General features: G+C 48.2%; 3 protein-coding genes and 1 long non-coding RNA gene across 31 annotated transcripts in view; 3 read left to right on the forward strand and 1 right to left on the reverse strand.

Annotated features, from left to right (window-relative positions):
* MSI1 (musashi RNA binding protein 1) overlaps nt 1-6,350 on the forward strand; it is a 69,541-nt gene extending 63,191 nt beyond the window's left edge. For 22 of the 27 annotated variants that reach the window (XM_046901385.1, XM_040648166.2, XM_015275403.4 and 19 more), the window contains 4 exons: nt 2,324-2,392; nt 2,501-2,673; nt 3,095-3,160; nt 4,073-6,350. In XM_046901385.1, the coding sequence (XP_046757341.1) occupies nt 2,324-2,392; nt 2,501-2,673; nt 3,095-3,136 (284 nt within the window). In that variant the 3' untranslated portion in view covers nt 3,137-3,160; nt 4,073-6,350. The remainder of the gene's footprint in view (nt 1-2,323; nt 2,393-2,500; nt 2,674-3,094; nt 3,161-4,072) is intronic. The other 5 variants (XM_040648170.2, XM_040648168.2, XM_015275405.4 and 2 more) reach the window with 1 other exon arrangement.
* PLA2G1B (phospholipase A2 group IB) lies at nt 5,033-10,483 on the forward strand. 2 transcript variants are annotated; one of them, XM_040648080.2, is made up of 4 exons: nt 5,033-8,727; nt 8,909-9,068; nt 9,791-9,918; nt 10,319-10,483. In XM_040648080.2, the coding sequence occupies exons 1-4, from the start codon at nt 8,580-8,582 to the stop codon at nt 10,441-10,443; spliced, it is 561 nt and encodes a 186-aa protein (XP_040504014.1). In that variant the 5' UTR covers nt 5,033-8,579; the 3' UTR covers nt 10,444-10,483. The 2 variants fall into 2 exon arrangements, with proteins under 2 accessions (XP_040504014.1, NP_001138961.2); NM_001145489.2 differs by lacking the exon at nt 5,033-8,727 and adding an exon at nt 8,774-8,826.
* A 2,345-nt stretch (nt 10,484-12,828) lies between these two features.
* LOC121111828 lies at nt 12,829-21,722 on the reverse strand. Its single transcript, XR_006931583.1, has 3 exons — nt 21,620-21,722; nt 14,233-19,036; nt 12,829-12,852 (listed from the first exon to the last, which is right to left on the reverse strand). It is a non-coding gene; the product is annotated as an uncharacterized LOC121111828 (long non-coding RNA).
* PLA2G1BL (phospholipase A2, major isoenzyme-like) lies at nt 20,162-21,661 on the forward strand. Its single transcript, XM_040648248.2, has 3 exons — nt 20,162-20,353; nt 21,058-21,179; nt 21,531-21,661. Exons 1-3 carry the CDS (start codon nt 20,247-20,249, stop codon nt 21,653-21,655), a joined length of 354 nt encoding a protein of 117 aa, XP_040504182.2. The 5' UTR covers nt 20,162-20,246; the 3' UTR covers nt 21,656-21,661.
* Nucleotides 21,723-21,900: the final 178 nt, after the last annotated feature.

A 21,900-nucleotide genomic window follows, 5' to 3' on the forward strand; every position in this document is an offset into this window, starting at 1 on the left:
GGGTAAAGTCCCACAGTGCCCATAGGGTACTGTGGATAGAAATGGAAACAGAGGGCTATTCTCCAAGGACTAGTCCTGACTCAGTGTCCTCACAGTGTAAATACCCTCTGGATCCTCAGCCCCTGGACTGTGTACCGTATTTTCTCTCTGGATGATGCTTCTTCTGTTGCCTCTCCCTTCCATGGCCATGTTTTCCCCAGCCTTGTTGTGTCCATGGTATTTGTTGTAGAAGACCAGCTTTGTGTAGCACCCTGCTCCCCTTGTGCCATCTCATTTCCATAGTGTTCCTCCTTTCCAGTGCTTCCTTGCCCCCACCTGTTTCAGGGTGTGAATCTCTCTGCAATGAGGGTGTGGAAAAGCTTCTTGAGAAGCTCTCCTGGATTCATCAGTACAAACAGGATTGAAATTACTTTCTGTGGCACAAAACTATGTCAGTCCTTAGGGAGTCTGCTGAGGTTGGCATCCACCAATGAACAAATTGTCCTGAGGGAGATAGGAAAAGATTAAATCCTAGCTCTCCTAGTAAAACACTTCCCTGATAACATGTATGCAACTGCAGAAGCACCTGACCCCTAACTCTAAGCCTTTTGTTTGCAAATGAGGGAGATTTAGGTCCAGTGTGTATTTACATGTGTGATTTTTCCAGAAAACCCCATAACATTTGCAAGGGAGCACTGATGACTTGGGAGAAGTGCTTTTCCCTCCAGGCAGGACTGTGCCTCTCCTTGTAGAGGTGATTGCCTGGGGGCCGCTGTCACTGGCAGCCAGGGTGTACCAGGGCTCTGTACAACAAGAAGTTATTAGTGCTGCTCTCCTGGCTGAGTGCCATGGCAGCTTACAGTTCTGAGTGCCTTACTGAAGTACCAGCTGGAGATTGTGGCATTCTTCCCTTGCCATTACGCTTACCTACTGCTAAGCAGCCACTGTGCAGCCTTTTGGCTGGGTCGAGAGCTGCAGTTCCCATGTATAGGCTGGAGCTGGTCCCACAGAGTGCAGGGCCCCTTCCATTCCTACAAAGGCCCCGCAAGCTGGAGGGCCCTTGTGCCTTGGAGTGAGTGCTTGTGCTTGATATCTACAGGCTTGGCAAGTGGGACTGAGCTGAGGGGATGGCACAAGCAGGGATGATTGCTCCAGTGTGCAGGGAGATAGCGTGCAGGTGCTTTGTCATCACAACACAAACCTGTTTTTCTGTAGACAGACTACAAAAGCAAGACAGGGTTTTCCTGGAAAAAGAATTAGAATCTGTGAGAAGACCTGGCCTCCATTCTCATTAAAACTGTATTAATTCAGCCGTGTGTTAGGACCTTGAAGCAGTGGTGGGGCAGAAGGGCAGCTGCCAGCAGCCTTTCCTCCCCAGAACAGCATCTCCAGGGGTGTTGCAGAGTTGCAACATGCTCATGTTGGCCCAGGGTCTGGGATGAACAGCAAACCCAGATAGAAGCTCCATATGATGTTTGTTTGAAACAGGCTGGTGCCTGCTACTAAATATTCCCTTATCAGCTAGTCTGGATTTCAGCCTTAACAAGATCGATTTGTTCTGACCTCTTTTTATGGTACTCTAAACAGAATCACAGTGAATTTCACATTCGAGCATGAAATGCTGACCCAGTCATTTTAAGGGCAAAGAGAAACACACTGGCTAGATGCCTCCTGCCCTGAGGGCTGGTTGCCTCTGGCAGTAGAGTTGAGAATTAGAACTGCTACGTATAAATTAAGACTTACTGTTTTAATTAAGCCATTTCTGGATTGTGCTCCCTAGGTAAATGCTTCCTCCATTCTACAATGAGCAGCAAGGGGTTGAGCAGTTCAGGAGGAAAGCTGAGTAGAGAGGATGGTACATCTTGGCTGGAAAAGTAGGTAGAAAGAGGCTATTAAAATATTAGCATCAAAGAAAATAGAGGAGGGGATTGTGCCTCAGGACACTGAGCTTCTAGCTACTGTCCCTGTGCTACTGGATTTCTCCACATTTATAGCCTAAGTCTGGATCTATAGCTTCAGATGTAACTGTACTTTGCAAGCTAAGGAACAATGGTTACATCTGAAACTCTTCTCTCTGGTTCAGCTCTTCACATCACACCCTTGGCTGCTCCAGCGGGTGGGGTTAGCAGAGCATGGCTAGTGACCCCCTCCAGCACATTCACTGTGCAACCAACGAACACAAGGCTGTGTGCTTCCCTGTTCTCATCCATGGATGTGCTGTTTGATGCACTAGGCTGGTGTATCTTTGCAGACTTGGTATTTCACAGCAGGAAACAAAGGCTCCTGTTGAGGAATTCACCATGTAACCTCAACGCCCCTGAGATGCCTGTTCCTTCCTTTCCAGCAATCCCCCTCACTGCGTATGGACCAATGGCAGCAGCAGCAGCTGCGGCAGCTGTGGTGCGAGGGACAGGTAACTGCCACTTCCCTCCCTGGCACGGTGTCCTGCCACGGAGGTTTGCGATGGGCTGTGGGAGGGGGGTGGGACAGGGGGTGCACTTTTGGGATTTTCACTGTGTAGTTTTGCTGCCTCCTGTAGGTTCCACCCCCAGTCGCACCGGTGGATTTCTGGGCACCACCAGCCCTGGGCCGATGGCAGAGCTTTATGGAGCCGCCAACCAGGACTCAGGGGTTAGCAGTTACATCAGCGCTGCCAGTCCAGCCCCAAGCACTGGCTTTGGCCACAGCCTAGGGGTGAGTGTTCCTTGCTGGGCTCTTCACAGGGGGAGGGACTGCATCTCCATGCAGTGATAGAGGTGAGCAGCATTGGGCAGCCTGCTTTCTGGTTAAGAGCTGCCACCTGCAGAGCCTCAGGCTGCACACTGCTGGTGCAGGATGCAATAGTTCACCTGGAGCCTGCCTCCCTGGTCTCCACTGGCTCTGCTCAGCCTGGTCAAGGTTCTGATCTCCAGACCTTTCCCTGGTCTTGCCCAAGAGACCAGACCAGGGTCATCTTGGTCCTGACACAGTTTCCTTCAGGTTGCTGGGGCTCTCTGTACCTGCCACCTTCAACTTCTTTCCTAGCATCTGGGCCATGACTGAATTTGTTTTGGTAGTAATTCTCCTGGCTTTTCTTTTGTTTGCTTCACACTGAGTTTTATTTCCTTCCATGCAGGGTCCCTTGATTGCAACAGCTTTTACCAATGGGTATCACTGAAGCTGGGGACCAAGGAGGCAGGAGGTAAGAGAACTTCAAACTGGAGCAGGTAGTGGGAGAAGTGACATTCTGAGCTGGCTGCTGTGTTTGGGCTCCCAGCAAGAGCTGTGGAGGCTGCTGGGAGGCTCACTGCCTCAATCCACCCTGTGCAATGAGTTCTGTGGCCAGATGAGGGCTCTGTTCCCCACCACAGGCTTGGCAGGTTGCTTCCCGTCTTCTGCTCTCCAGGCGTAGAGTGTTGTGAAGAGATCGCTTTGTGTCTGGGTGCATAGGGGGAAAAAATGAGAGCACTGACAGAAAGAGGGAAAGGTCTTCAGGGCTGGCCTGAGCTGTGGCCCAGAGGTGATCCTGGGGCAAGCCTGACTCAACTGTGTGGTTGGGGGAGCCTCCTCTGCATGGCTGCTTGTTCTCATGGCTGCCTCATCATTGCCTGCTGAGCAGGAATTTTCCTCTCCTGTCTAGGAAAAGAAGGGCAGGGGGGATCTGAGTCTTATCACTTTGTTTCTTTTGCTTAGCTGGGCTTGAGAGAGATGATCTCTGCTTTGCAAACATGGCTGAAGTTTGTTGGCTTAAAAAAAAAAAAAAGCTTCAAAAAAAAGAGGACAAAAACTTGAAGGGAAGGCCCCACAGCAGCCTGAACTGAGCTGAGCATTGGAGGAATGGCAGGACCCTGCTTTGTAGCCAAGAGTGGAACCAAGAGTGCTGCAGGTTGGGGCAGGCTGGCTGCACAGCATGTGGAACCTTGTTTCCTAGGCCTGAACTTTGCCCTTAAGCATGGAAGCATCTCTGCTATGCCAGCAGGGTGCAGAGCAAGTCAGTGCTGGGTCAAGTCCGGATATTGAGTATTTCTGTCACATAACACTGGAAGAGAGCCCCAAAGGAAAAGCTGTTGGGTGTTCTAGATCCTGCCCCTTCTTCCCCTGCTGTGTCTCGCAGATTCCCCAGTGACCTAACCGAGGACAGCGGCTGGAGGGTCTGGTGAGCCTCGGGGGATGAGCCATGGTTCCCTTCTTCTCGAATCAAACTGCACACCTGCCGGCTGGCTGCCAGGCTCCTGCCGCCCTGCCCTGATCTCTCCCTTTGACCAGACCACACTGGACTGAACCCGAGGAGATCATCTCGCTTTCTTACTAACCGCCGACGGTTTACGCTTCCCCCTTCCCTGCCCCCAGCCCACCGGTTCTTCTTTTATTTATTTTATTAGCTGTTAGTTTTATTTTTTTATTTTATTTTTTTATCTTTTTTTGGGGGGCTCCCCCTTCTTTTTGTTGTTTGCTCTTTCCCGAGCTAGTAGACATATTTTATGAATTGGCTTTGTGATTGTGTTAGGTAGTTTTTATTGAGGAGTATTTTTATTTGGCTTTGAAACTGTTTTGAATATTTTCAACTCTGTTGTTGTTGTCGTCAGTGTTTTTAAAGCACGGTATGTAACGAGAATGCAGTTCTGAAGGAAAGAAAGAGATGCAGAGAGAGCAAAGGCTGAGAGGAACTGATGTATTTCTATTTTTTTTAAAGAAACTGTTTTTAATTGTTTCTGTTTTGTAAATGTGAGGCTTTGAAAAGTGTGAAACTCCAAGGATCCGAAAACGTTGGACATCGCTATGGAACAAAACAAATGTATATTTTGCTAAGTGAAAAACACTATCTTACAGCTGAAAGAATTTTTGTTTTCCTAGGTTTAGTTTTACGTGGGATTTTCTTTTTCCTCCTGTATAATATGTAAATATCGCGAGCTGAACCTGGCTGCCATGCGCAGCCTGGCTCCGAGGAGCAGCTCCAGGTCCTGGACTTGGTGCCGCAGTGTGAGCAATACTCTCCAGCAGAATCCTGACAGGACTCCGTTCTTTTTTTGTACACCTTTTACTGTAAGATTTTAAGACCTCTGATGAGATGAAAGGGGGGGTGGGGGTGGGGTGAAACGTACCGGCCATTGGCTGAGTTGCTGAGCGGGTTAAAGCTGCTTCCAATCACTCGATGTACAGACTCCATCACTGGGCTCCGTAGTGCCAGTGTCTGGTTTGGCTTTAGGTAAAGGGCTTCACCGCCACTGTTTGTCTTGGTTACTTTGAAAGGAATCCACTCTCCAAACGCTATCGCTTGCGTCAAGATTGCCTGGGAAAGGGATCCTCCTCCGGAGGCGAGGGTATTGGAAGGGGAGTCAGCCAGGGCCGGGGGGAGGTGGGGATGGTTGTTCTGTAAGGGCAGGGTGCTGGGCTGGGGAGTTGTTAATGGGGAGAAAAGCATTAGGGTGGTGATTTGGGGGCGGGTTAAGGGCTTCTCAGGGATTATATGAAATATAGAATCGCAGCTTCCCATTTGCTTTACTCTGTGTTCTGAAGACTGTGGGAATTTGTCCGTTGTGCTGTGCGGAGGTGATCTGGTCCCTTCTCCAGAACCTGCAGGGACTTCCCCTGGCACGATCCAGGCCCCAGCTGGGGAGCACTGTGCCAGGGGAAGCCTCCAGCAGGAGCACACGGGGCAGGTTTGGGTCTGGATTTCAGTGAACCAAAGACCTTGTTAAGGGGGGTGATTGAGCCTTTCATTAAGATGCAGCCAAACTCTTTTCCCAGGGAAATAAAAGCTTCATCTTAAGTTTTAAAAATCATTCCCTCTCTTCCCCCAAACTGAGCCCTTGTAAGGGAGAGGGGCAACTGAAAAAGGACTGAGAGGGCCATCGTGCCCACAGGGCTCTTCTCTTCCATCCCTCCCCCTGTGTGCCAGAGCTTTTCCTGACCTGGGTGATACGTTTGGAGAGTTCTGTTTAGGTAAGAGGGTACTTAACAGATTAGTACTGAAAACACAAAGCAATAATTTTTGTTACTGAGACAAGAGTCTGTATGTCTGTTTTTTTAAATATTTCCTAATGAAAGAAGAGCTGCATTTTATTGGGTTTATTTTTATTCTATATACTTCAAATTTGGGTCTGCGGACAGCGCTTTCCTCCCTCTTGGTATATGCGCTGAACTGCTTCTGTGCCCCCTCCAGACATCCCAGGCCAGCTGTGCTGCCGCTGGGCTGTGAGTCACTCGCTGGCCAGTGCCGCCACTGCCTGCAGGCTGGGGCTCCGCTTTCAGGGTGGGCATTTTTTTAAAAGAAATAAAGCTGTGTTTTTAAGCCAGTAAGTTATTACACTCCAATGTTTGTTCTCTCCACACCTGTAACCCTTTTTTTCCAGATTTCAGTTTTAAATTCCTAATAAATTATTTGAAAACTGTCCTCTGTCGTTACTCGGGTGGGGGGAGGGTTTTCACGTGGAGGGAACTGCAGGTGAGCTTGGGCCTGGCAGGAGTGCTGTGCTGCTGTCAGGGTGAAAGCCCCAGGGCTTTGACTGTGTGTTCTGCTCCCTGACTTTGGCAGCGGTCCAGTTTATAATGTGAGGCGGATCTGCGTTTAATAGAGACTGTGCCTCTCCTTTGCATTACAGAGGTTCATGGCTTCGAGGAAGGGTCGAGTGGTACTAAGAAGGTTGGCTCTTCGGATTCAAGGACTGTGGTGAACCAAGGAGGTTAGACTTAAGAAGGAAAAATGGAGAGATAGGAAGAAGATTCCTTAATAGATAACACTACAAGAGAAAGGTAATTTCCAACAGAGTAAATAAAACAAGGTGGAGAATCCTGTGCAGCAGGTCGTCATCACAGAGAATTATTAAAAGGTAATTTAAGGCTCAAGTCAGTGATTTGGGAACCAGCTGTACAGTGGGACGGCCTCAAAAGTGTACAGAGCAACAGCAGTTTGTGCACCGTACTGGTGGGGAAAGCCAGAAAGTGCTTTGGTGGAAAGATCTTTACCCTTCTGGGAGTTTTCTCATACAGCACTGCTGGTTCTCACATGCTGGATTTCTCACACTCAGTGGTCCCCTTGTCAAAATCCCAGATATGATAGTATTTTTGATTTCTGACTTAGCAAGGCCGGTTTATCGGAAGTTTTCTTGGCAACATCCATAAAAAAATCATACACTGAGAAATTGGGAAGAAGGAACAGCAGAGTCCTGAGGATCGTCAATAAAAGAAGAGAGAAATAAAATATTTAAAAAGAGTAAAGGTGGCCAAAGTAGCAAAGGAGAAAGAGAATACGCAGATATTGAAGGGAAAGTCAGCAGCTTGATCCGTGTCATAAGATCAAGATGTTTTTTTCCCAAGTAAACTGAACCACTGGCTCCTTTACATCAGCCTGTAATGTTTGCTCAGTGTGCTCACTGTTAGGACATAGGAATCTCGAGCCTGCAACTCAGCACCTGTTTGGCCTTAGTTAATCCGTGAGTGGGGAATCCCAGAGACTCAGAGAGCTTGTGAGAGATGGGGACGGTTCTGGCTGTTGAGCAGCATGTCCAGCTTACGGAGGCGTCCCATGGGTCTGTCAACACTGGATCCTGTGTGCACCGTGACAGTTTCAGCCACTCTGAAGAGGAAGATGCTGTCACCGTCACCTACAGAAAGATGCATCTGAACTTGCTGAGGGATGCTGAACTGTTAAGTTTCCAGAATAAGCGCTCTGGTATTTTAGATTGTTGTGGAAAGATGAGCTCTGCCTCTTCCCTTGCTGTTAAAATGGAAGGCTTGCTGCATACTGTAGAAATAAATGCAGGCTCTTATTCTCAAGGGAAAATCTCAAGTATGTAACAATACCAAACCCACAGCCTTGACAGTGTTAGGGCCTCTCAGGTCTGATAACGAGCAAAGTATTTTGGACTTGCTCCTGGCTGACTCCTGAGCCTTTTACTTACCTTTTTTTTTTAATTTTTTCAATCTAATGTCAAAGTTCCGAACTCACTTCATGCCTTGGCATAGAGAACCACAGAGCCTAAGTGGGTGCTGCTTTGGTGATGGAGAAACTGCTGTCTGAGCTGCTGAAGTGTGCTGCGTGCATGGAAACATCTTCTAAGGACAGTTCATTTCCAGCATACCTCCTCTGAGGTCAGGTACAAGCAGCCACAAGGTCTTGTTTAAGCCAAGCCATGGTGGCCTTGCCAGGAGGATGGGTACGGTGCCACCTGCTTGTACCTGAAAGGAAATTATCTTTAGTTATTTTTGTTCATGGCGTTATCATTCACCTGGTGATGGGTGTGAGATGGTTTCAGCAGTTACTGGAGGAAGCTGGCCAAGTCTGCTCAGCCAAGAAGGAAAGGAGGGAAATGACTGCATCCCCATGTACTCAGTTAAAATCTCTGGTCTCAAGCTTCCACTGCTTTGTTGCATTCACACCTTCTTTTGTTGCTGTGGTTGTTATGAAAACATTCTGGAGGAATGTCAGAGGCTTTCCAGGTTGCTTTGCTCCTGGTTCTTGCCTAGGAGAACATCAGAGAATCTTCAGATTTGGAAGAGACCGTTAAAGGCTGTCCATTCCCACTCCCATGCAATGAATAGGGACGCCCACAGCTCCAGCAGTGCTCACAGCCACATTCCCTGACATTGGGAGTTACAAGAATTTAGCAGTAAAACCTAAAATGCAAGTATTTGCCCTGCTGGCTTCCAGAGCTAGAAATCCATTGGCCTTCAGAAGTTTGAGCCGCAATCTGCTGCCCACACCCTCTGATAGGAGAAATCTGTTCGATAACATAAAAAGTGGTGTGTGCACGTCACTTCCATTTCAAGGTGAGCTGGCAGTATAAAGTGCTGCGTTTCCTCTAGCAGCATTCTCATCGTCAGATCCCACAACAATGAAGACTCTTGGCGTGCTTTTCTTGCTGTCGGGTGTGTAGGCGGCGCGTGCCCCTCTCGGCACCCCCGGCCCGCTGCCTCCACACCTAATGCTAACCTTTGTGCTTCTCCTCAGCGGTGGCTGCCATCGCTGCTATCTCACCTCGGGCATTATGGGAGTTCCGCAGCATGATCAAATGCGCCATCCCACACAGCCACCCTTTCCTAAGATTTGATGACTATGGCTGCTACTGCGGCTTGGGAGGCAGTGGGACACCCGTGGATGAACTGGACAGGTTTGTACAACTTCGCTGTTAGAAACCTCTTCCCTCGCTTCTGCTTTCATGGAAGCTGGCTTCTGCATGCCAGCTTCTCCTCAGCCCTGTCTGTAGACATTCACTGAACTGTCTGGCTGCTGGGGATGAAGCATCCTCCCAAAGACGGCTTTGTGCCTTATTAGTGGGATGAAGTACAATGCCAACAACTGCTTTCTGTAGCGGCTCTATCACATTCACTCCAGCACTTCTTTTGCAGCAGCGCTGGGCCTTGCAGTCCCAATGACAGCTCTGAGTCCACCAATGAAAGCTCCAGCATTGACACACTCAGGGCTGAGCTGCAAAATGCTAAGAAGCTGTCAGTCCTGCTGGCCAAAGGGCTGTGGGTTGTGGCAGATGTTAGGTCCTCGGGCACCGGGCACTGATGGGGGATGCAGGGCTAATGCTGCCTTTTAGTGTCCTGAGAGCTGCTGCAGTAAGCAAGCATGTAGCAGACACCTCAGGGAGCGTGGACTGGCAGGGGAGGAGTTGGGCTTGATGGTCCTTGTGGTTGGGATACCCTATGAGGTGTTTCCCTTCAAGGTCCTTTGTGCCCTCCCAGCTACTACTGAATATTTGGAGGGTTTGGTGGTTTTTGCGTTTGTTGCCTTGTCAAAGTCTATTTACGAACAGTCACACACCTACACGTCCTACAAGTCAGCTGAGTTTGTTTCAACGTCTTCTGACCTTTTCCTGTTTCCCAGGTGCTGTCAAGCACATGACCATTGCTACTCTGAGGCACAGAACAAGACGATTTGTTCCTCCATCCTGGACACTCCCTACACAGAGATATACAAGTACTCCTGCAAGGATGAGGAGATCACGTGTAGCAGTACGTGCTGCCCCGAGTTTCTGCTGTGCTCTGTGTCACTGTGCCTTCCCTGTCTGGAAGGAATGGGGCTGCGTGGCCATGGGTGCGGGAGGGATGTGCAGCAGGAGGCCCTGCGAGGCGCAGTGCTGTGGTGATGCTGTCCACATGGTGTGCAGCACAGCGGGAACCCCGTCCTCCCCTTGGGGTGATGGTGTTGAGTGGAGCCTCGGACAGCTGAGGGCTGTGGGCTCACTGGGGAGCATCACACAGCTGTGCCATGTGGTTACAGCTGATGGCAGAGAGCTCGGGAAAGGGCGAGGGGTAGGGAGAGCCCCGCTCGGAGCCGGGGGCCTGGTGCTGAGATGGGGCAGCACGTGGCAGGGCACTGCGCGGAGCTCTGACCGCTCCCCCAACCCTGCAGGTTCCAACAACGAGTGTGAGATGTTCGTCTGTAACTGCGACCGCACAGCCGCCATGTGCTTCTCCAAGGCACCCTACGACCCCGCTCACCACCGCCTGGACAAGAAGAAATACTGCAGCAGTTAAACTGCAGTGCCGCTGCCGCCAATAAAATCCGTGCACCACGCGCCCCGCCTGCTCCATGCTGCGCCGCGGCCTCGAGAGAGGGATGGAGGGTGGGATAGAGGATGGGAGGGTGGTCGCGAAGCTCCGCCCCTTCCGGCACCCGCGTCCTTTGATTGGCTCTGAGGAGTGGCGGGGCGGTGCCAGGAGGAGGTGAGCGCGTGCCGTTCCGTCCCGAGTGGCCGTTCCTCGCGGGGCTGACGTCTTCCACGCACTCGGCAGAGCGCGGAATGTGGGCGGCAGCGGCGCTCCACGGGTGGGCTTCGGCCCCGCTGCTTCTCCTGGTGGTGCGTATCCTTCTGGGCGCGGCCATGTAAGGGGCTGAGGCAGCTATTGGCCGCCATCCTCCAGGTGGTCTCTTGTCTGGGCCGGGCTGTGGGGCTGAGGTGCTGTTGTCGTGGCCAGGAGGGGCTGTGCAACCTTCTTGGGGTAATCTCACCACATCCCGTCCTGCTGAGCGTGCCCTGCCCCGCTGCTCTGTGCGGAGGACCGCTCTGTGGCTCTTTGGGACTCTGCGAGTGTTAGAATGCTCACGGGATAGGATGGTGAATCACATTCTTTGTGAGAAAAAATAAAATGAAACTTGAGTGCGTGCGTCTCATATGCCGCTTCTCCCTGTCAGGGCTGACTGAGTCCTCATTCTGTGGCAATTCTCATTTCCTATTTCCCTCAGCTGTGCGTATCTGTGTGCTCTCTGGATGCACTGAGCTCTGGGCTTTCCACATGTGTGGAGGATCCCGGGTGTGTTTCCATCACATTGCTTTGGTGGATAATTTGCTGGGATGGGATTGCAAGATGAGCACCCCTGTCCTCACAGACCGACTTATTCTGTGGTCATTGTAGAGCCATGGAGGTCCTAAGTGCAAGTGTTACTGCAATCCGTTTGTGGTGATAAATAACAAATCCCATTGTAGAGACAACAAACCTTCGCTATCTGGAAGAAACACCGGGCTGCAAGCAGTGAAAAGAGCTGGGATGCAGCTGGCAGCATTTCAAAATCGCATCCTTTGCCTGTAGTAGGAATGAGATTGGTGGTGGTAGTGCATCTGCTCCTGCAGAACAGTACTTGGGCTGCTCTTTTATAAATTCAGTGGATTGGTGAAAGCACCAACTCTTTCTCTCTCTTCCTCCATATACGTTTCTGTAAACGTACATGCATGTTTCAGTCCTTGATCATGTTTCTTATTTACACTCATTGGTTGGTGCAGAAGACCTAACAGTAGATTTAAAAAGCCTCCCCTCTCAGCAAGCCCTTACGTAGGGGATCTTCTCAAACAGTCTCAAATGCCAAGCATTTGGCAATGGCAGACATGGGGCTGGGAGGGCGCTGAAGGATTTCAGCAGTTCTAAGTTTCTCTTTAGGGCTTTGTGGCACACTGTGCAAAGCAGAGTCTAAGAGCAGTCTGGTGACTGCTCAGGCTGACAGCCTGGTGGGGAGAACAAAGAGTGAGTGAAAATCTTTTGCCACGCCAGTCTTTGTTACCATTCCAAGAACAGAAGCAGTAACTGAAGAAACAGACATGCCTGTGCCCGTTGTCCATGGGAGTTCTGCAGCCACATGCAGCACTACAGCCACTACAGCTGGCACATGGCATGCTAGAGGGGCTGCTTGGGTTTGTGTTGCTGAAATGAACTCTCAACCTCTTATCTTCCTCTTCTTTATTGTTTTTTAGGCCAAGATTTGTTGGACTCTGCAGGGAGACTTGAATTACTCCAACCATATGGACATTGTAGAGTTGGAGGAGAAAGTATGCCAGGTGAGACAGTGAATACAGAAAGTAAACAACTATACTCAAGGTAATGACTGTGTTTCAGTTTCTGTTTCTGTCCGTAGACCTGTACTTCCACTTCTATTCTTCTGCTCAGGCTCAACTTTTCCTCTTACAGTGCTTAGTGGTGAAGGAGGAAAAAAAATACAGAATGTGGTAACGAGGTACTTTTTGTTAGTGGGAAGGGAGAGGACTGGGGTCTGCATGCAAACTTGCAGGTAACATCTGTATTTGGAACAGTGGTTTTAAAGCCCAGCTGATTCAGCTCTACTTTCCACCTTCCTGAAGCAATTTTGTTCCTGATCTTTCAGGAAAGATCTGGGGGAGTATAGCAATACTAGTTATCTGCTGTCTCATTCATGTTTGTTCTCAGTAGACCTCAGAACGCCTTGGAAAAAAGTATGGGTCACGGTATTGCACTATTACCTCATGAAAAGCACACGCAGAGAGGCTGAGTAACTTTCTGAATGTCACAGCATGACTTCTAGATTGATCAAAGGGCTGAGAATCCATGCTGGTCTCATCCTTCCAGACCCAGTGCCCTTCTTTGCGTTGAATCCCCTGTGTGCCTTTTGGCCATTGTGTTGCCTCTGGCTGGCTGCCCCTGAAAAGATGTAAAAAGCATGTATCTTTAGAGTGGGAATGTCCCTTAGAATGACAAGGGTGGTGTTCATGAGGAACCCAACATTCCTGAAGCATCTTTTGCTGCCACAGCATTTCATATACAGAAAACACGTCCAGTGAAGGCTATGGTGAACCCTTCCCACTTCATCCAAAACATTTATTCGGCTCTTTGTCAGATCTGGAACTTATGGTTGCTGAAGTTGGTGTCAGCACTGCTGCTGTGCCTCCCTGCTCCTGTGGGACGCATCGCTTACTGCAGCTCCTCATGCTCCCACTGCAAGCCCCAGCATGGGGATGGTTTTGGTGGTTAAGCAAAACCCTTCTGTGAGTGTTTTTTCCTCATCCCCCCCTAATAATCTTTTGATAAGGGAATAGCAGAATGTCCCAGAAGTGCTCTTATGTTAGGTGGATCATTATCATGCAGCGCTCACGCAGCTCACTTGACTCTTGTTTTTGTCTCCTGGAGGTGTCCTTTGTTCTCAGCATTCTTTTCTTCCTCTGTTATCTTATTCTACATCTGCTCTGAATATTCTACCTTGAATTTCCACTTTTTTTGTTTACAAGCAAACTATTAACATGCTACATAATAATGGCACTAGCCATATTAATAATATAATCATGCCTTACACATGGCATCCTGACTGCCTGACTTGGAGCTTTCTCCTTCATTTTATGTAATGCTTTGTTACAGCACTGTCGTATGCATTTAGGTTATCGTGACTCAATCAAGGCTTCGATTGACAACACGCTGAATGCAAGAAAAGAGACAAGGCAAGCACAGCATAATGGCAAAAAATGCTGTTAAACCCACTAAGAAAAAATGAACACGTTTGGCCCATGGCCCAAATTCCTGCAACCTGGAAAAGAATCCCAGAGGATTCCATTCTGTGTGTACCTGTAACTGATTAGAGAGAATCTTCAATTTTTGTATACTCTGATGTTTTTTTGAACAATCACTAAGATTCATACAACACATGCTTTTAAAATCCTCACAACCATGCCCTTGGGTTAATAATAGAAAATCAATGGCCACACGATTTCGTTAAGTTGCACGTCAGACAGAATTAACATCAGTGGGCAAGCCATCCAGAGCATCACTAGTGGCACTGCTTTCCTTAGCCAGCTAACATCCTAACTTGGTGATTGTGCCTAAAGCTTAAGCACTGTTGTTTCAGGGTACGTTTGGATCTGAGAGACAGGATGTCTCAGGAGCAAAGGCAAGCAAACTGCACTCAGAGCAGCACAGAGGGTTATGAGTTTTATCCAACATACACACACTCACATACACACAAGCATCCATTTTTGACAATCCCCATAAGTGGGAAGCAGAAGCTCCCTAAGCTCGTGCACTGTTACTTACCAACCCTTGAGAGATGGTGAACCACCGGAAAGGAGAGAGAAGGAACATGCTGGTGGTGGATTTGATAGGCAGTGTCAGCAGGGCATCCCCTGCTTCAAAGTGCACTTTTCCTCTCTCACCCACCACAGCGTCTCTCCTGTTTTTATTTTCCCCAGCATCTGCAGGGTTTTTTCCATTTGCACATGATATCTGTGTGGCTAGTGCATGAAACAGAGCCCAAGTGGAACACCTGCTTGCAAAACAAGTCTTTGCAAAAAATAAGATAAACTACCAAGGCCAGCTCTCTCTACAAAACAAGATAATTGCTGCTACAGCCACAAATATCAGTTCCCTTAAAACTGTCAGTATACTTTGTTCCATTCCAGGATCATTCTTCAGTCAGGAGCCCTTAGGTCCTTGACAAAGGTACCAACTGAACGGACCAGTGAAACAGAAAATTTGTTGGGTGGTATTCCAGAATTCTGTATTCGAATCACATCTTGAATCAAAGTAAGATAGCATGCACCTTCATCTTGAATGATGCATGGTTGTATTTCTAAAATCCTGATCAGTGGATGAAATAGAGTTAATTGTTCTGTAGTACAGGGTCCTCCATTGCTCTGCCTGGGATTCCTTCCAGAATCTGTCTCCGCAAATTAAGAAAAGGTTAACTGGTAGGCTAATAACATCACAACTGGGTGTTACTGATACTGGGGTGGTGAAATTACACCAAAAAGAGCTGCATCAGTAACACAGGTAAATCACCCTCTTTTGTCATACCATTACCAGTGTTGTTATTGTGATACTATCCAGTGGGTAATCCAGACATTCTGTACCACTCACTATGGCACCTATGAGTCATCCACAATACAACAAATTGCAAAGCAATACCAACAGGTAAGAAACACACAGTCCTGGTTGCTATGAGGGCTGGATGCTATTCTCTGCCTTGAGATGAAGCCGAATGTATTGCTCTGGAACCCACCTAGGGCCAGTCTCTGTGGAAACACAAGCATATTTATGACTCCAAGGTATTAATGGCAAGAGATGTTCTCAATGCACTGTGGCCATATTCTGAACATTAACCATCAGTCGTTCCTTGAGCACTGAGGAGGCCCCAAAATGGCGGTCTGCTCAACCTATCTGTATGATTGTGGTTCAAAAAATTCAGTACAAGCAAAGCTTTACATAATCTCCTGCAGTGTGTCTCCCGTATTCCCCCTTTTTTGTTTATTAAGAGTACATTTCAATGTTTGATGAGCACATTCAATGATAGCTTGTCCGGTGGGAGAATGAAGAATGCCTGTAACATGTGTAACCCCCCATTCTTGAAGGAAAATTTGAGTGTCCCTGGAACTATATGCAGGGCCATTATCTGTTTTTATAGTATGTGGGATCCCCATAGCCGCATAAGCAGATAACCAGTATTTATGGGCACTGCGATGGCATTTGCCTGTATGCACTGTGGCAAACATGTAAGAAGAATAAGTACCTACTGTTACATGCACATATTTTAGATGGCCAAATTCTTCAACATGAGTGACATATGATTGCCAGATTTGAAGACGGGCTGTGCCATGGGGATTTGTTCCTATTTGAGGCAAAGGGGCAATTGCCTGGCAGTCCGGGCATGTTAGAATAATGTCACAGGCCTGATCTACTGTCAGTTGGAATTGTTTTTGTAAGGCTCTTCTATTCTGATGGAAAAATGGATGGGAGAGTCACTCTTGTTGAAATAATTGAGGGGGTAGCAAAGGCGACTGTGGCTTGATCAGCCTTGCAGGTGCCTGCAGTTAACAGACCAGGTAACAGTGTGTGATCAAATATGTATAATAAAATAAGGAGAAGAGTACAGTGAGAGATATAATGCAAAACACACTTGAGCTGTGCACACAAGGTAGGGTTGTTAACTTAAGAAAAGATCTTTCAATCCACTGAAGGGTACCTGTAACATACAAAGAGTCAGTTGTTATATTAAGCTTTTGTTTTGCAAAAATTTGAAAAGCTTGAGCCACTGTAGCAACTTCTACAATTTGAGGTGACCCATAGACAATACGCACATCTGACAACCATCATGTAGCAGTCATATGCTAGAGAACCACCGCTTGTTGTGTCGTGCCGGAGCCATCTCAGTACAGTAACAACATCAGGTAATGGAATATGTGAAATCAAAACGTTTGTAGTAGGGGACATATCACTCAAATTATGCAGTAACTGATGTTTTGGGGGATGAGTGGAGATTTGTCCAATGTAGTCAACCACAGCAGCTTGTAAAGTGAGCAAATGCACAAGCATCCAATCTAAATCTTTTTTAGCAGTGGAGATACGGATGCAATCAGGGTCAGAAGCTCGCAAAGTTTGTAGACTGTTCATTCACTAACAGATTCACTGCCTGGAAATCCTGACACATCCAATGGAATTCACTTCTAGATCTTTTTTTTTTTTTTTTAATTCCTGATTAAAGGTGAGTTTTCACAAGATAATATGTTCCAGTGTCACATTCCCATGAGGCAGATGATCTTCCTGTATAGAAGCACGAACTCTTCATGCCTTAAGTCACAGAATACTCCATCTGCAATGCATCATGGCTTCATCATCACATTATCTAACCAGGCAAGAAGGCAAATTACAGCAGCTACAGACACAAACCTATGATAATTCTATGTTGACCTCACCATATTAGCACTGCAAACATCTCCACTTGTGATGGTTTTTGAAAATGTATGTGGTAAGAACATCCATTTGAGGATGATGAGAGGATCTTTCCTTGAGGTATCCCACAGACATAACAAGCTGTATGGTTGATAAGAGTTTGATATTATTATGAGAGATACCGGGAGTGATAAACACAATGGCTGTATTGATGTTGCAATTATGTTATTACAGAGTTTAAGCATTGGAGTACTTCCAGAGTTAAATGCTTAGCAGCAGTCTTGTCTGCAGTAGTGGTAATGTCCCAGAGTTCTGTGTCCATTTTGTCCCAAACTGCCCCATTGAAGGAACCAGTTATCAGAAACTTGGGCATTTCTTCTTACCAAATCAAGAAAAGTAACTAATGCTGAGGTAGATACAGGTCGATTCTGAGACTTCAAAATCCTCTATAATACTTCACGGTTTACTTCTTGCTCCTTCACATTAGTGACTTCCCTGTGTTTCTGACTGCTCAACTTCTGTCGTGCAGATTGATGATGGGTGCGGAAAATAATCCTCCAATGGTTCAGTCGGGTGATGTTGCCGGACAGGACTTGTTAAGCCTTGGCTTGATTTCTGCCCCACAGGGACACCATTGGCAGTGTCTGAAGGCATGGACTCAGATGTGAACAATCCATTATTGCAGGTCCTAATAAATATCCCTTTTATAGATTTCCAAGCTTCCTCGTGTAACTTTCCCACCCCCACTTACATGTCAACAAAACATTCCACAATGGCATCCCTGCTCTACTACTTACTTGTGCATACAGGTACTTATCAAGCAATAGCCATGAGTTGCTCATAGCCATGCGCTCTGCCTCCAGTCAGGGTATTTATTAGGCAGCGATCACCCATCTCACTTGACTCTAGTTTTTGTCTCCTGGAGGTGTCCTTTGTACTCAGCATTCTTTCCGTCATCTGTTATCTTATTCTGTAGTTTCTGCTCCAAATATTCTATGTTGAATTACCACATTCTCACACTGAGTGGTCCCCTTGTCAAAATCCCAGATATGATAGTATTTTTGATTTCTGACTTAGCAAGGCCAGTTTATCAGAGGTTTTCTTGGAAACATCCATAAAAAATCATACGCTGAGAAATTGGGAAGAAGGAACTGCAGAGTCCCGAGGATCATCAATAAAAGAAGAGAGAAATAAAATATTTAAAAAGAGTAAAGGTGGCCAAAGTAGCAAAGGAGAAAGAGAACACTCAGATATTGAAGGGAAAGTCAGCAGCTTGATCCGTGTCATAAGATCAAGATGTTTTTTTCCCAAGTAAACTGAAGCACTGGCTCCTTTACATCAGCCTGTAATGTTTGCTCAGTGTGCTCACTGTTAGGACATAGGAATCTCGAGCCTGCAACTCAGCACCTGTTTGGCCTTAGTTAATCCGTGAGTGGGGAATCCCAGAGACTCAGAGAGCTTGTGAGAGATGGGGACGGTTCTGGCTGTTGAGCAGCATGTCCAGCTTACGGAGGCGTCCCATGGGTCTGTCAACACTGGATCCTGTGTGCACCGTGACAGTTTCAGCCACTCTGAAGAGGAAGATGCTGTCACCGTCACCTACAGAAAGATGCATGTGAACTTGCCGAGGGATGCTGAACTGTTAAGTTTCCAGAATAAGCGCTCTGGTATTTTAGATTGTTGTGGAAAGATGAGCTCTGCCTCTTCCCTTGCTGTTAAAATGGAAGGCTTGCTGCATACTGTAGAAATAAATGGAGGCTCTTATTCTCAAGGGAATATCTCATGTACGTAACAATGCCTAATCCACAGCCTCGACAGTGTTAGGGCCTCTCAGGTCCGATAACGAGCAAAGTATTTTGGACTTGCTCCTGGCTGACTCCTGAGCCTTTTACTTACCTTTAATTTTTTTTTTTTTTAATCTAATGTCAAAGTTCCCAACTCACTTCATGCCTTGGCATAGAGAACCATAGAGCCTAAGTGGGTGCTGCTTTGGTGATGGAGAAACTGCTGTCTGAGCTGCTGAAGTGTGCTGCGTGCATGGAAACGTCTTCTAAGGACAGTTCATTTCCAGCATACCTCCTCTGAGGTCAGGTACAAACAGCCACAAGGTCTTGTTTAAGCCGAGCCATGGTGGCCTTGCCAGGAGGATGGGTACGGTGCCACCTGCTTGTACCTGAAAGGAAATTATCTTTAGTTATTTTTGTTCACGGCGTTATCATTCACCTGGTGATGGGTGTGAGATGGTTTCAGCAGTTACTGGAGGAAGCTGGCCAAATCTGCTCAGCCAAGAAGGAAAGGAGGGAAATGACTGCATCCCCATGTACTCAGTTAAAATCTCTGGTCTCAAGCTTCCACTACTTTGTTGCATTCACACCTTCTTTTGTTGCTGTGGTTGTTATGAAAACATTCTGGAGGAATGTCAGAGGCTTTCCAGGTTGCTTTGCTCCTGGTTCTTGCCTAGGAGAACCTCTGAGAATCTTCAGATTTGGAAGAGACCGTTAAAGGCTGTCCATTCCCACGCCCATGCAATGAATGGGGACACCCACAGCTCCAGCAGTGCTCACAGCCACATTTACTGACCCTGGGTGTTCAAAGGATGGGGCACCACCACCTTTCTGGGCAACGTGTGGCAGTGCCTTACTACCCTCATTGTAAAAAACTTCCTTATATCCAGTCTAAATCTCCTCTCCTTCCTCCTGTATAGTTTCAAAGTAAGAAACAGATTATTTTTTTTCAGTTCAGCTCATGCCAGATGATCATTTAGGATGAATGAACAGCTTCTTCTAAATGAGGTTAGGTGAATCTGTGGAGAGCTATGGGATTAATGTAAGAGGGATACCATATGAAGAATATGCTAGCGTTAGCAGAATGGATATTAATGTGCCAGCAATTTCCAAATTAATTACCATGTTTCTGTGTTTTTCATTAGTGAACCCTGGAAAATGTGCATCCCTTTCAGGAGGACTCTTAATACTAGCATTAAAACAATTTAGTAGCAAAACCTAGAATGCAAGTATTTGCCCTGCTGACTTCCAGAGCTAGAACTCCATTGGCCTTCAGAAGTTTGAGCCACAATATGCTGCCTGAAGCTCCTGATAGGAGAAATCTGTTCGATAACAGAGGTGTGTGCACCTCACTTTCATTTCAAGGTGAGCTGGCAGTATAAAGAGCTGCGTTTCCTCTAGCAGCAATCTCATTGTCAGATCCCCCAACAATGAAGACTCTTGGTGTGCTTTTCTTGCTGTCGGGTGTGTAGGTGGCACGTGCCCCTCTCGGCACCCCCGGCCTGCTGCCTCCACACCTAATGCTAACCTTTGTGCTTCTCCTCAGCGGTGGCTGCCATCGCTGCTATCTCACCTCGGGCATTATGGGAGTTCCGCAGCATGATCAAATGCACCATCCCAGACAGCCAACCTCTCCTTGAGTTTAACGACTACGGCTGCTTCTGTGGCTTGGGAGGCAGTGGGACACCCGTGGATGAACTGGACAGGTTTGTACAACTCTTCCCTTGCTTCTGCTTTCATGGTTCTGCATGCCAGCTTCTCCTCAGCCCTGTCTGTAGACATTCACTGAACTGTCTGGCTGCTGGGGATGAAGCATCCTCCCAAAGACGGCTTTGTGCCTTATTAGTGGGATGAAGTACAATGCCAACAACTGCTTTCTGTAGCGGCTCTATCACATTCACTCCAGCACTTCTTTTGCAGCAGCGCTGGGCCTTGCAGTCCCAATGACAGCTCTGAGTCCACCAATGAAAGCTCCAGCATAGAAACACTCAGGGCTGAGCTGCAAAATGCTAAGAAGCCGTCAGTCCTGCTGGCCAAAGGGCCGTGGGTTGTGGCAGCTGCTAGCTCCTCGGGCACCAGGCACTGACGGGGGATGCAGGGCTAATGCTGCCTTTTGGTGTCCTGAGAGCTGCTGCAGTAAGCAAGCATGTAGCAGACACCTCAGGGAGCGTGGACTGGCAGGGGAGGAGTTGGGCTTGATGGTCCTTGTCGTTGGGATACCCTATGAGGTGTTTCCCTTCAAGGTCCTTTGTGCCCTCCCAGCTATCACTGAATATTTGAAGGGTTTGGTGGTTTTTGCGTTTGTTGCCTTGTCAAAGTCTATTTACGAACAGTCACACACCTACACGTCCTACAAGTCAGCTGAGCTTGTGTTTCAACATCTTCTGACCTTTTCCTCTGTGTTTCCCAGGTGCTGTCAAGCACACGACCAGTGCTACAGCAAGGCAAAGTTGGTTTGTGCTGCCTCCAATGACACCCCCTACACGAAGACATACAAGTACTCCTGCGAGAACAAGGCCATCACGTGTAGCAGTACGTGCTGCCCCGAGTTTCCGCTGTGCTCTGTGTCACTGTGCCTTCCCTGTCTGGAAGGAATGGGGCTGCGTGGCCATGGGTGCGGGAGGGATGTGCAGCAGGAGGCCCTGCGAGGCGCAGTGCTGTGGTGATGCTGCCCACATGGTGTGCAGCACAGCGGGAACCCCGTCCTCCCCTCGGGGTGCAGCCCTGGGCTGAGCAAACTGGGCAGTACTGCATAGCTGTGCCACACAGCTGCAGTGTGATGGCAGAGACCCCTGGAGGGGAGGAGCACCCCACTTGGAGCCGGGGGCCTGGTGCTGAGATGGGGCAGCACGCGGAGCTCTGACCGCTCCCCCAACCCTGCAGGTTCCAACAACGAGTGCGAGATGCTCGTCTGTAACTGCGACCGCACAGCCGCCATGTGCTTCTCCAAGGCACCCTACGACCCCGCTCACCTCCACCTGGACAAGAAGAAATACTGCAGCAGTTAAACTGCAGTGCAGCTGCCGCCAATAAAATCCGTGCGCCACGTGCCCCGCCTGCTCCATGCTGCGCCGCGGCCTCGAGAGAGGGATGGAGAGTGGGATAGAGGATGGGTGGGTGGTCGCGAAGCTCCGCCCCTTCCGGCCGTGGAGCACCGCGGCTCGTGCTGCGCCCCGCCCCTTCCGGCACCCGCGTCCTTTGATTGGCCCTGAGGAGTGGCGGGGCGGTGCCAGGAGGAGATGAGCGCGTGCTG

The sequence above is a fragment of the Gallus gallus genome, chromosome 15 (genome assembly GCF_016699485.2).
Source record: "Gallus gallus isolate bGalGal1 chromosome 15, bGalGal1.mat.broiler.GRCg7b, whole genome shotgun sequence".
NCBI lineage: Eukaryota > Metazoa > Chordata > Aves > Galliformes > Phasianidae > Gallus > Gallus gallus.

Bases quoted from the DNA above. Each gene is read 5' to 3' on its own strand.
- PLA2G1B (XM_040648080.2), top strand. From the start codon at position 8,580: ATGCAAGTATTTGCCCTGCTGGCTTCCAGAGCTAGAAATCCATTGGCC. The intron at 8,728-8,908 runs GTGAGCTGGCAG...GCTTCTCCTCAG, and splicing joins CACGTCACTTCCATTTCAAG to CGGTGGCTGCCATCGCTGCT. The intron at 9,919-10,318 runs GTACGTGCTGCC...CCAACCCTGCAG, and splicing joins TGAGGAGATCACGTGTAGCA to GTTCCAACAACGAGTGTGAG.
- PLA2G1BL (XM_040648248.2), top strand. From the start codon at position 20,247: ATGATCAAATGCACCATCCCAGACAGCCAACCTCTCCTTGAGTTTAAC. The intron at 20,354-21,057 runs GTTTGTACAACT...TGTGTTTCCCAG, and splicing joins CCCGTGGATGAACTGGACAG to GTGCTGTCAAGCACACGACC. The intron at 21,180-21,530 runs GTACGTGCTGCC...CCAACCCTGCAG, and splicing joins CAAGGCCATCACGTGTAGCA to GTTCCAACAACGAGTGCGAG.